The 12,191-nt window shown below is 40.5% G+C and overlaps 1 protein-coding gene across 1 annotated transcript in view; it reads left to right on the plus strand.

Annotated features, from left to right (window-relative positions):
* The window catches only part of PTCHD4 (patched domain containing 4), a 230,559-nt gene that overhangs the window by 168,440 nt on the left and 49,928 nt on the right, over positions 1–12,191 (plus strand). The window contains exon 2 of the mRNA XM_089656122.1: positions 6,885–7,365. Within this exon, the coding sequence (XP_089512248.1) occupies positions 6,885–7,365 (481 nt within the window). The remainder of the gene's footprint in view (positions 1–6,884; positions 7,366–12,191) is intronic.

Consider the following 12,191-nt stretch of genomic DNA (forward strand, 5'->3'; position numbering starts at 1 on the left):
GGTCCACACCAGATTTTAAAATTTGCCATGCCTTGTTCTGTACTGTGTCAGTGGAGGTGACAGAGCTGCCCCCTGTTTACTGTTGACCTGATGACTGGTGGGGTAATGATCATGAAGCTTTCTCTCCAGAAGGAGAACAGAGACCAACACAGTAGTGAGATCACTCCAAATCTGGCAAGACTAGCAGTCAAGGGAAGCAGTGCCTGAGGAAAAAGATGAAAAATGGTACTGTTTAGGCACAGTTAACATTATCTTTACTTTGCAAAAAAATATAACAGGATGGACTCATAACATTAGTGCCATTAATGTCTCGAGGACTCCATTTGTGAAATCACTGCATTGAGTTTTTTAGGCTTGCACATTTGTTTGGGCTATCTTAAGGGGTTCCCACTCCCCCTGTAGCTTTTTACAAAATTTTATATTATGCAAAAGCAACAGGGGAATGTGAAATGCAAAAAAGGCTTGGGGACAGAGTCAGGAATTATGGCAAGAAGATCTCATTGTTGGAGTATAGGAAATATCAACCCTTACACGACATGGGGTCATTGAAACCAGCCTGGGTCAAATCTAGCAGTGTCAGTACACTTTGGTTAACCTAACTAAAGCTATTTCTCCTACCAAAATAATTTTACATATTTTTATGGCTTTTAATAGACACACAGTTATAAAAAAAATATTGTAAGCAATAAAAAAATGTGAGAAATACAGTTTTAGTATGTTTAATGCCTAACATGTTTTGTATAATTAATACTATCTCAAATATTTTCACTAAATGTCACTAAATTATTATCTCCTGTTTATCCCAAGTAAAGGGACCTCAAATATGTGTAGAATTTGATACATATGTCAGTGCTGTATGGTCGATAAACAAGCATGTACTGAGTATTAGACCTTTTCCTGTACAATGACTGCAATTTACCCACTGGCCTGGGATGACATTAAGGTATAGCAGAGCCATTGCAAAGTGGTTAAATAAATGTTGTGCTCTTACAAATCAGCAAAAAAAAAATAAAAATAAATACCCAAAATTGTGAATTGGCTATGCAGTAAAATCTGTTACAGGTCATCAGTTCAGAGTCACAGTAAAATGATGGCCCTAAAATGATTCTTCTACCTCTGGGGGGCATAGGGATGTGTAATAGATGTTTATCTGTGCATCATGACTGTGTGTGTATGGGGAGGAGGAGAACATTTTAATTTATATTTACTTTATTATTTTTTACAGGATTTTTTTTTCTTTCTATTTACTGCTATCACAATGGGGCTAATCATGCCTCTCCTGTACTATTTATTGCTATCACTATGGGGATGATAAGGCCTCCACTGCCACAGGCCCAGAATTTTAAAGTGTTACTAAACCCAGGACCCTGCATTCACTATATCTGGTCTCCCACAGTACACACAACATGGAAATGCAATTATTTTAGTAAATATAAACTGCTAAATACCTTTTCTCATCAGCAGTTAGAGCAATCTCGTGACTTCTATCAGTGTCCAGCAGAGCAATGGTAAAGCTTGTAGAAGGAGTTTTCATTTTTCTCTAGGAGGATGCAGAACCCCTGACCTCTCTCTGTACAGTGCTGATTGGCCCTGTGCTGATCACATGCACTCTACCAAGAAAAAAAAAAACCTCTTCAGCAATACACACCAAACTGAACATGTGCAGAGTGTCTCCACATGATATGCCTTATCAAAAGATGAAAGGGGGACACTGGAAGAAGGGGAGGATCAGAGAGGTTAGGATCAAACAGTATTTTTACACAATGCAGAGGATCAATCACTTGGATTCCACAGTGAGTAGAACAAGCATGCTTTACTGCATATACAGACTGATTTTACTGTTATGGTTTTAGTAACATTTTAACAACTCTGAACCCGGAAGTGTTCAGCTCTGACTCAATAGGAGGAGGTCATAAACATATTTTCCAGTTATCCTTCTTCCTCAGTTACCCAGGCTGCCTTCGCCGTAGTCTTGGGTTCATGAAGGCGCTAGGTGGCACTGATACTGGGAAGCCAATCCTCTGCCCACACAACCACTGATAATGCCTCCACTTGGCAGCTCTGCACCTGGAAGTGTTCAGCTCAGACTCAGTGGGATGGGGTCATTAAAAAATTTGCCAGTTATCCTCTGCCCTCAGCAACCCAGAATGCCTTTATACAGTCTTGGGTTCATGAAGGAGCAAGGTGGCACTGATACTGGGAAGTCCAATCCTCTGCCCACACAACCCCTGATAATGCCTCCACTTGGCAGCTCTGCACCCAGAAGTGTACAGCTCAGACTCAGTGGGATGGCATCATTAACACATTTGCCAGTTATCCTCTACCCTCAGCCACCCAGAATGCCTTTATACAGTCTTGGGTTCATGAAGGAGCAAGGTGGCACTGATACTGGGAAGTCCAATCCTCTGCCCACACAACCACTGATAATGCCTCCACTTTGCAGCTCTGCACCCAGAAGTGTACAGCTCAGACTCAGGGGGATGGGGTCATTAACAAATTTGCCAGTTATCCTCTACCCTCAGTCACCCAGAATGCCTTTATACAGTCTTGGGCCCACGAAGGAGCAAGGTCAGGCCAATACTGAGTAGACCGATCAACTGCCTGACCAACCACCCCATCACAGAAATGTGTACAGCAGCATCAGATTTTAACATGAAAAACAGACTTGCCATTACAGTCAACATCTGGAATTGCATGGTTCATTATTTCGTGAAGGCACATTTAGACTATATAATTACACTATTTACTCTAGCACATTTTTAGTTCCCAGCATCATATATCTTGTTTTCTCTGTAGAGCTATATCACGTGGAATTCCCCTGTTTCAGCATGGTTGATGTTAATGATTTGTTATTTGCTAGATACTTTTGAATCTGACATATATAATCTATACAGTAAACATAACAAAATCAGAAAGTGTTGGGGTGATAATTAGGTTAGCGGCATTTTCCCTGTAAGATACAAGGAGTAATGTTCAATTGTTTATTATAAAATGTCATGTGACACTGTTATCTCACTGTCCATGCGGGCAATTATAAACCAATTATAAACCAATATGACCCAATACCTTGGACTGTCTGTATAAGATGTAGGGGGGGATCATACTGTACATGCGCTTGCTTTATTTGCCCGTGCAAAGGTGACAACCAAAATAAATTTTACTATCCATAGTCGAGGCTTTAAAAGTCTTTACAGGTTACCACTTTAGTGCTTTAGTGTTATAATTACTGCCCATGATCCGACGTTCGCAGTGATACTTCACAATACTATACAATTGCTGTTTGTATATGTGCATGCTGTTGCGTTTGAGCGCGAGTATAGGGGGACGGGGGCACTTTACATTTTTTTATTATTAATTATCTTTTTCTTTTTTTTTTACCCTGTCGTTTTTTTAAAAAAAATTGTATCACTTTTATTGCTGTCACAAGGAATGTATACATACATTGTGACAGCAATAGGAATGTGACAGGTACTCTTTCTGGAGGGATGCTTTTTTTTTTTTTTTTTTTTTTTTAAATGGTGCCATTTAGTACTGAGTAAAATGGAAGTGATGTCAGGTCATCGCATCCGGGTTACTATAACGGAGGGCAGATCAAAGCCAATACCGACTTTGTTTGGCTGTCTGGCCAGCCTGTGGATGTCCCGGATAGTCACTCAAGTGGGACAGGAGAAGGCAGTGGGGGGTTGGGGGTGGAGTCCCTTTCCGCTTCTTGTAAAAGCAATTGAGCATCTAGTTAGCCACTCCGATTGCTTTTACAAGAGCCAACCACTGGCTCTAAAAAATGGTGCCAGGGCAGCTGCAGGTATCACCTGCTTGAGGTCCAACGATGTACTGGTATGTGTTTTTCCAATATTTGCAGAGGCAGAGGAGCCCAGCAACTGCCAGTCATCTGCAGCTGGGGAGAGTTCAGGGTTTGAAATAGTGGGGTTTAAAAAAAAATGTCAGGATTCAGCCAGGAAAAAATGGTCTGTGACTGTGAAAGCTGTTTTTTATAGGGAACAAACACCCATAGAGAATGCCTACCTGCTCCTTTCCCTCTTTTTTGCTTAAAGTCTCCAGACAGCAAACTACATGGTTGAAATACATATAAGGGAGCTGTTTTACCTGCCAAGTTTGTATTTCTAGCCATCCAGTCCTGAGATTTGCACAGCTCTGGGCAGGAAACCTGATTTTTTTTCCTCTACTAAAGTTAAAGCTTTGTGGTTTCTTCCACCTACCTCTACATCACTACAGAGCACAGTAGGGTCTAGTAGATTGACCACAGAGCAAAGTGAGGGACCAGGGTTCAACAGTCCTGGAAGTGTCAGTTTTTGAAGGTTCTTCAGCTGACTAATTCTCCTTAATACTCCAGAGATTAGCAGTGAAGGCAGCAGGGGAGGTAAGAATCTAAGTCAGTGGTGGTCAACGTTCTTGACATGGTGGGCCTCGAGTGCAGTTCTCGAAATCACAAAAGGCCCATGTATAAAATTCAGTGAAAATGTGTGAGTACCACCTTTATTCTCCACGGCCTCTGCTTTCAAGGAAAAAAATATATACAGTATACACACTGTATATATACATACATACAATATAAAAATAAATAAATACATTTTATATATATATATATATATATATATATATATACACACACACACACACACTATATTGTCAAAAGTATAAAAGTGACACCCCTCCAAATCATTGGATTCAGGTGTTCCAATCACCTCCATGACTACAGGTGTATAAAATCAAGCACCTAGGCATGCAGACTGCTTCTACAAACATTTGTGATAGAATGGGTCGCTCTCAGGAGCTCAGTGAACTCAAGCGTGGTAACGTGATAGGTTGCCACCTGTGCAATAAGTCCATCTGTGAAATTTCCTTGCTACTAAATATTCCAGGGTCAACTGTTAGTGGTATTATAATAAAGTGGAAGCAACTGGGAACAACAGCAACTCAGCCACCAAGTGGTAGGCCACGTAAAATTACAGAGCGGGGTCAGTGCATGCTGAAGCACACAGTCTGCAGAAGTCGCCAACTGTCTGCAGAGTCAATAGATAAAGATCTCCAAACTTCCTGTGGCCTTCAGATTAGCACAACAGTGTGCAGAGAGCTTCATGGAATGGGTTTCCATGCCAAGCAGTTGCATCCAAGCCTTACATCACCAAGTACAATGCAAAGCGTCGGATGCAGTGGTGTAAAGCATGCCGCCACTGGGCTCTAGAGCAGTGGAGACGTGTTCTCTGGAGTGACAAATCATGCTTTTATGACTGGCAATTTTTTTTTAATTTTTTTGGTTTATTTGGTTATTTTTTTGTATATGCACATTGAAAGTTTACGTGTATTAATCACAAAGATCAGTATATCAAATGATTTTTCATGAATCAATTGGATATATATTTTTCACTTAAATTATTTATCACTTATTTTTTATTGATTTGATGTATGAAATAATTGTAGATATATATTTCTTTATCACGGATTATATTATTTATCACTAATTTATATATGGAGGGATTAGTTCATTTTATATATACCATCGTGAGCTAGTAATGCCAATTAGGTGTATATATATTATTTATAGTGTTTCACTGATCTATAGAAAGGTTTAATTTATTGCTGTTTACTAAGCAATTTTATTGATGGCACTTTAATATGTGTATAGATTTATTATTTTAGCGCTTCACTAATTCAAGGTTATACAATTGGTAACTTAATGGTTTAAGGTAGAGTGACAGCAGCTGTTATTTTGGGGATCTTACCTGTATTAAGCGCAGGAGGATACTTCCATTTTGCATCCCTCTTATTAGAATTTATTGCTTAAATAGTAGCGCAAGAGGTTCCTATTGTAGGTATTAAAGTTCATGTGCATGCAAAGGCAGGCGTTCCAACACTTTTGGCAATATAGCTTATATATAGAGTATATTACGGGGAAGGGTAACATGGCTCTGAATTGTTGTCAAATTATAAATTACTGTGCATGGTGCACTGCGTATCCATAAAGAATAACAAACCCAATAAAGTCTACAGATGTTTTATATATTCATATGCAGACAGCCACCGAGCGTTAAATTATTCGGGCCTGCGGACATCTACTTCGCTTACAAAGACAACAATCAGAGCTGCTGTAAAACTGATTTTATAGCCTTGATCAGGGCAACAGTCTCTTTTATCTGTACTTACATAAAGAACTTACAGATAGAAAGGTTATTTAAATAAAAACATACAACAGGTAAGTGAAAAAAAGAAAAGTTAGAAGGCAATAATGACACAGACTGATGCTCCGTAAATATGTTTTCAGGTGTAAAGACATAGAAACACAATAAAAATTTCTTCCATACTAATGCTTATACGTAAGTGCTCACTTTCAGTTGGGATTTTGTATTTGGCTTTTTTAATTTAGAGTTAATTTTGAACTTCATTTTTTTGCTATAAATTAAAAAATATATTGCCTGCCAGCTGCAGAAAAAAACTAAAGTAATCATATGACCGCTGCTTACTTACTTCTCAGTCTTCAGTGAGCAGAGAGTGGTGATTGCTGTGCCCCTCCAGTGCTCACTAGTGCGCCAGGCTGTGGAGTGGACAGGATCGGATGGCTCAAGCTCTTAGCGGAGCTGTGCCAGCTGCTTGTGAGGCATCTGTGTGGATCCTGACAATAAAGTCAGGGTCCTTCCAGAGTCTGGACCAGCTTAGTGATGTCAGCTGACAGAGGAGTTTAGCCCACTGTTGGCTGAATCTGGGTCACAGGAGTCCAGAACAAAGTGAACTCTTATGACCAACAGGAGAAGTAGGGTCTAAAGAGCATACATCTCCTTTAATGTTAACTTCTCCAGTCTACTGTACTTGTTATCATTATTTGTCTATGCAACCCGTTTAACATAGCTCTTTGCTTTATTTCTATACAGAATGGACGGCAGAGTTTTATTGGACACCAGCTGGGTGGTGTTGCCGAAGTGCCGAACAGCAAGGATCAGCGGGTCAAATCCGCCAGAGCCATCCAAATGACCTACTACCTCCAGAACTATGGCTCTGTGACCCAGGACCACATTAATGAGCAGTGGGAAAATGAATTTTGCACACTAATTCACCAGCTGCAAGAGGAACACCCAGACATTCAACTATATTCAATGACGTCGTTCAGCTTGCTCAGAGACTTCCAGAAAACCATAGAGTTGTCTAGAAGTAAGATAGTGGTGAGTCTCATGCTGGTCCTTCTGGCTGCCACTCTCTCCAGCTCTATGAAAGACTGTCTACGCAGCAAGCCTTTTCTGGGCCTACTTGGAGTACTAACAATCTGTATCTCCAGTGTCACCGCGGCAGGGATATTTTTCGTTACCAATGGAAAATACAACTCGACTCTGCTGGGAATACCATTCTTTGCCATGGGTAATTATACTGTCTTTGATATGTAGCGCACACACCAGTTTGGTCTGCCGATTTAATCCCAGGTTCTGTCCTCTTAAGTGTACAAGTGGCAAGGCACAAGGTATCTCTGTCTAGGGGTATCAATTCTCATTCAATCTTCAGACAGTAACCAGGCAGGGGTTCTTCTTTTTGCGTTGTTTTATTTATTTGGTAGAACTGGGATAGGGTTTGGAAAAAGCTTTGGGATGCCTGGAACAAGAAAACTTGCTGAAGACACTATCTTGAAACAATGGAACAACACAAAGCAGAGTTTTCCTCCACAAAAGGGTAGCAACAGCATTCAGCACAGGGGGGCTTCTTCTAAGGTGCGGCCCTGGCTGCTAGATCCGGAACAGTCCCTCTATCCAGAAGGGGTGCACAAGCAGCACTCACTCTGTCAGGATTCTCTGCAGCCTACTCATTGTGATCCGTGTCACAAGGTATCCCAGAAAGAATGACTCTGAATGTTGCTTTGATGTTCCTGCGACTTCAAAAGGATGACTCTTCTACTCCTTGGTGAGTTAGAGACATCTGGGGTTTCTTTTAGGCACCTCCTAAGCCTAGGAAGGTTTGATAGCATTTCCAGACTGGGTCTATCTCCTGCTGGCGAAGGACCCTGACACTCTCTGATCTCAGTCTTATATACTCCTCACAGCCCCCTGCTGGCCATTCTTTTCAGCCAGGGACTGGCTGAGACAGTATTCAAAGCCATCCCAGACTTAACCCTCTCCTGCTCACTGTGTTTCCAGCAAACCCCTGAATGACAGGAGGAGACAGACAAGTCTGCAACTGCAGAACCAGAGTAGGCAAACACAATTAGTCTCCATTAGTCTCTTAGCCTAAAACTAGATTTCCCTCACTCCTAGCACCGTACCTAGGAGAGTGCTGCAGATAAATAAAAATAGATAGCCAGTGTGTTTCAAGAACTTTATATAGCAAGAGGTTTGTATACCTCTCTATAACATTAATATCTAAACCAAGGGCGGACTAACCATTTGGAAACTCGGGCACTGCCCGAGGGCCCGGGGTCAGTCGGGGGCCCCACGAGATGCCCCTGGTACCTTTTTCATAGGCTTTTTTGAGTTCGGACAAGGACACAGGGGCCCCATGATCCCCTATTGCCCAGGGGCCCCATGAGTTGTCAGTCCGCCCTTGATCTAAACAGAGTTGAGGAGTAGAATGCAGCTCAAGTGAAAGTGTTCAAGTCCTCCATGAATCTAAGCTCCAATATGGAAATTACAAAGCTAGTCAAAAAACGGAAAGACCCTCTCCAAACTCACATATCTCCTTTGGGCCCTAAGATGATAAAAGAGGCAAAAGGAAGCAGGACAGTTCTCCCCTCTACCAGGAAATGCTGATATTGACATATACGAGCACCTGTTTATTAGAGGATCTAGAGGTGCTCAATAAGGCTTCTGAAAGTTTCTGCAGGCATGCATTCTGCTCCTGTTGTTGATTTGAACATTTCCCCAGTGGCCAACTGTTCAGCCAAGATTTCTGATTTATAGCTATTCAGTTTCAACTGCTGTGGCTATGTAAATAGTGATTCCCAGACTGTCCTAAGTCATGATGGAATAGAAATAACGTGCATTTTGACAAAACCCACAGATAGGCGACCCAGTAGAAGACATGACTGAAGACCTTAACGAGGTTTAATCTTACAGGCTAGATCTTGAGAATGTAGTCAGTTAAATAGGTCAAAATGGATATCTTGGATCTATGGAAACTTCTCCCCATACTATCTCTCAGAGGGAGGGGGAGGGGGGTGGCAGGCGTGTTTGGAGCTATGGGAACATGTAACATGTTCCCAAAGGTGAACTAATCCTTTAACTATTTTCTGTACAGCAATTTACAGTTTATTATCCCACACCAGAGCAAAATATGAACACAACAGGCTCACTTCACAAAGCTAATTAAAAAAAAGTGGCATTTATTTTCAGTTGATTATATTAAGATTTGAAAATGAGAGTCATATAGCTAAAATAAAGCTACTTATTTTTGTGCTTTGTGAATTGAGCCTATTGGCTTCTAAGGAGCTAGGCATGGGAAGAAATGTAAACAGTTCAGACATAAAAGAATATTATGGATAATAGTAGGTGGTTACTGTTATGGACTGCCTGCCTCCTGCCTTCCAAACCCTTCCAGCAGATTAGCTAATACCAGCAGATTCCCCCACACATCATACACAGACAAGGTTTTGAGGTAAAACCAAAGGAATAACTTTATTGGACAGAAATTCAGGTTTTTATACACTTCAAAAATAGGGGCAGTCACCACATGAACAATAAAACATATATTACACATTGGAGTAAATATCCCACAATAGTTATGTAACAAGGAAAAGTTGACACAAGACTAGTCACATTCTGTAGGAATCCGCAGGAGGATTAGCAAACAGGCAGAACAATAGGTTACTCAATTAACAATGGAAATTCACAACTAGGAGGCACACAATGGGGAAATTACACAATTGGAAAAGACACTTCACACCTAAACAGGATAGGCAAACATAGGTACACATTATAACAGTAAACACGTAACACCTTAATAAACAAACTACAAATAACAGCGGGAGACCCCAGCATCAGGTTGTTTTGAGATGATTATAATCTACTGCTTTGAGTCTCTGAGTCTAGGAGGGGTTTGAAGCAGTCAGTGCTCGTTTGGGCTGTTGATTCTATACCCCAACAAAACACAAGGGCCCAAATCTGTAACCGAGTCCTCCAGTTTTCAGAGTCTGTGTGTTTCAGGGAGACATGGACTTAAATCTGAAGTAAAACTACTTCAAAGGTCCCCAGGCACACACCTCCCAAAGAAGAGAGTCCCCTCAAACACCACGGTTCATAGTCAGTAGGCACGGGGCTAGCCTGCAGTCCCCTCCAAAAGCCCCTGTTCTGGGGATGGTATATCACAGTCACATTCAACTGGACATATTCTGTAATACTGAAGACATTTTACTGCATATCAAAGTGGCTTCCACAGTTCCAATGCCCCAGAATTATTAACCATACCATCAACTCGGTCACATTAATCTAGTTACCATGGTGTTATTAGATATGTTAAAGCAGGGTTAATTGTCCATGGACATAATAAAGGGTGTGAAAACTTGTGAATAAAGGTGACAGAGTCATCCATGAGGCTATAAATGGGGTACGGTATATTCCCAACACTCATTAGAACCAAAGAAGCCATTGGGGGTGGTGAAACATTTTTCAGCATTTCAGAACATGTCCAATTGAATACGACTATTACTTGGCATACCATGACCTGGATAAGTAAGAACATTTACAGATATTTTATATTTCTTTTAATATCCTTCAAACCCATTTTCAGTCATTTTAAAATTACATTTTTTTTACAAGTAAAACACTTTAGTATTCATTCAAAATATGTAAAAACTCAAAACTTTACAACTCCTATTAAAGTCTATGTAAATCCAAAACCTTGAAAAATTAGGAAAAAATCAGAGGCTTATAAATGTCATGCACCTCTAGACGTAAATTATCTGCCCAGTAATCAAAAAACATATATCAAAAAGAGGGGAACGTGAAAAGAGATTCACAGAAAAGTGGTTACATCATGGACAGAATGCGATACTAGAAGTAGTTCCAAAAATTATGCTTTATTTCACAATACGCATGTAGACAATTAAGGTAAATACCTTGGTTCACCATCACCTCAGTGAGAGATAATACAAAAAACAGACCTAAAATCACATAAAAGCAACATCAGGACCGATCTTAGTAATGATGTGCTGCCTAATACATCTGCAACACCGACACATTGGTTACACCGCCATGCAGGAGGTGTATCAAAAAATTGTGCCATATAGGCATAGCATACATTGCAATAATGGCTGATAACAAGTACCAAGTGGCTTCATATTTTACCACCTACTCTTGCCATTAACTTTTGCCACTACTTTATCTGGTTATCATAGAGGCTAACCACATCCCTATATGTATTTTTACCCACATTACCTGTATAGGTTTATGGGCAACTTTACCATTATAACTTGGTACTTGTTATGAGCCATTATTGCAATGTATGCTATGCCTATATGGCACAATTTTTTGATACACCCCCTGCATGGTGGTGTAACCAATGTGTCGGTGCTGCAGATGTATTAGGCTATTGTCACTATATCTGCAACACATCTTTACTAAGACCGGTCCTGATGTTGCTTTTTTGTCTGTTTTTTGTATTATCTCACACTGAGGTGATGGTGAACCAAGGTATTTACCTTAATTGTCTACATGCGTATTGTGAAATAAAGCATAATTTTTGGAACTACTTCTAGTATCGCATTCTGTCCATGATGTAACCACTTTTCTGTGAATCTCTTTTCACGTTCCCCTCTTTTTGATATCCAAAACCTTGACTACTCACTTCTCCAGACTTTCGTCCTGCTCCTTCCTCCATAGCTGTCACTACAAAATATCCAGTGCTTTCAGGTATGGGGAGCATGTGACCTCCTCCCATGGTGCTTGGGCCTAGTGGCCAAATACGAAGTCTGAGCACTCTCATATGACAGAAGCCAATATCCCTGAGCTTGGACATCAGCTGACATCAGGTATTTTGGTGGAGGCTGCGATAGAGTACAACAATATGTTGATTCAAACATGCTTGGGACAAACATAGATCTATATATATAAAGTCAACAAAAAATGTATGTATAAAAATAATACTTGATCTTTTTTCTGCCGTCACTCTTCTACAATTCTATGAGTGCTGTAGAGGTGAGAATAAACTCGTTGGAGTCAGTGGACTTACTTTATACAGGTACTGGCGCCTTACTTTGAATAACA

The sequence above is a fragment of the Staurois parvus genome, unplaced genomic scaffold (genome assembly GCF_062004578.1).
Source record: "Staurois parvus isolate SC_StPar_1 unplaced genomic scaffold, SC_StPar_1.0 ptg000886l, whole genome shotgun sequence".
Lineage (NCBI taxonomy): Eukaryota > Metazoa > Chordata > Amphibia > Anura > Ranidae > Staurois > Staurois parvus.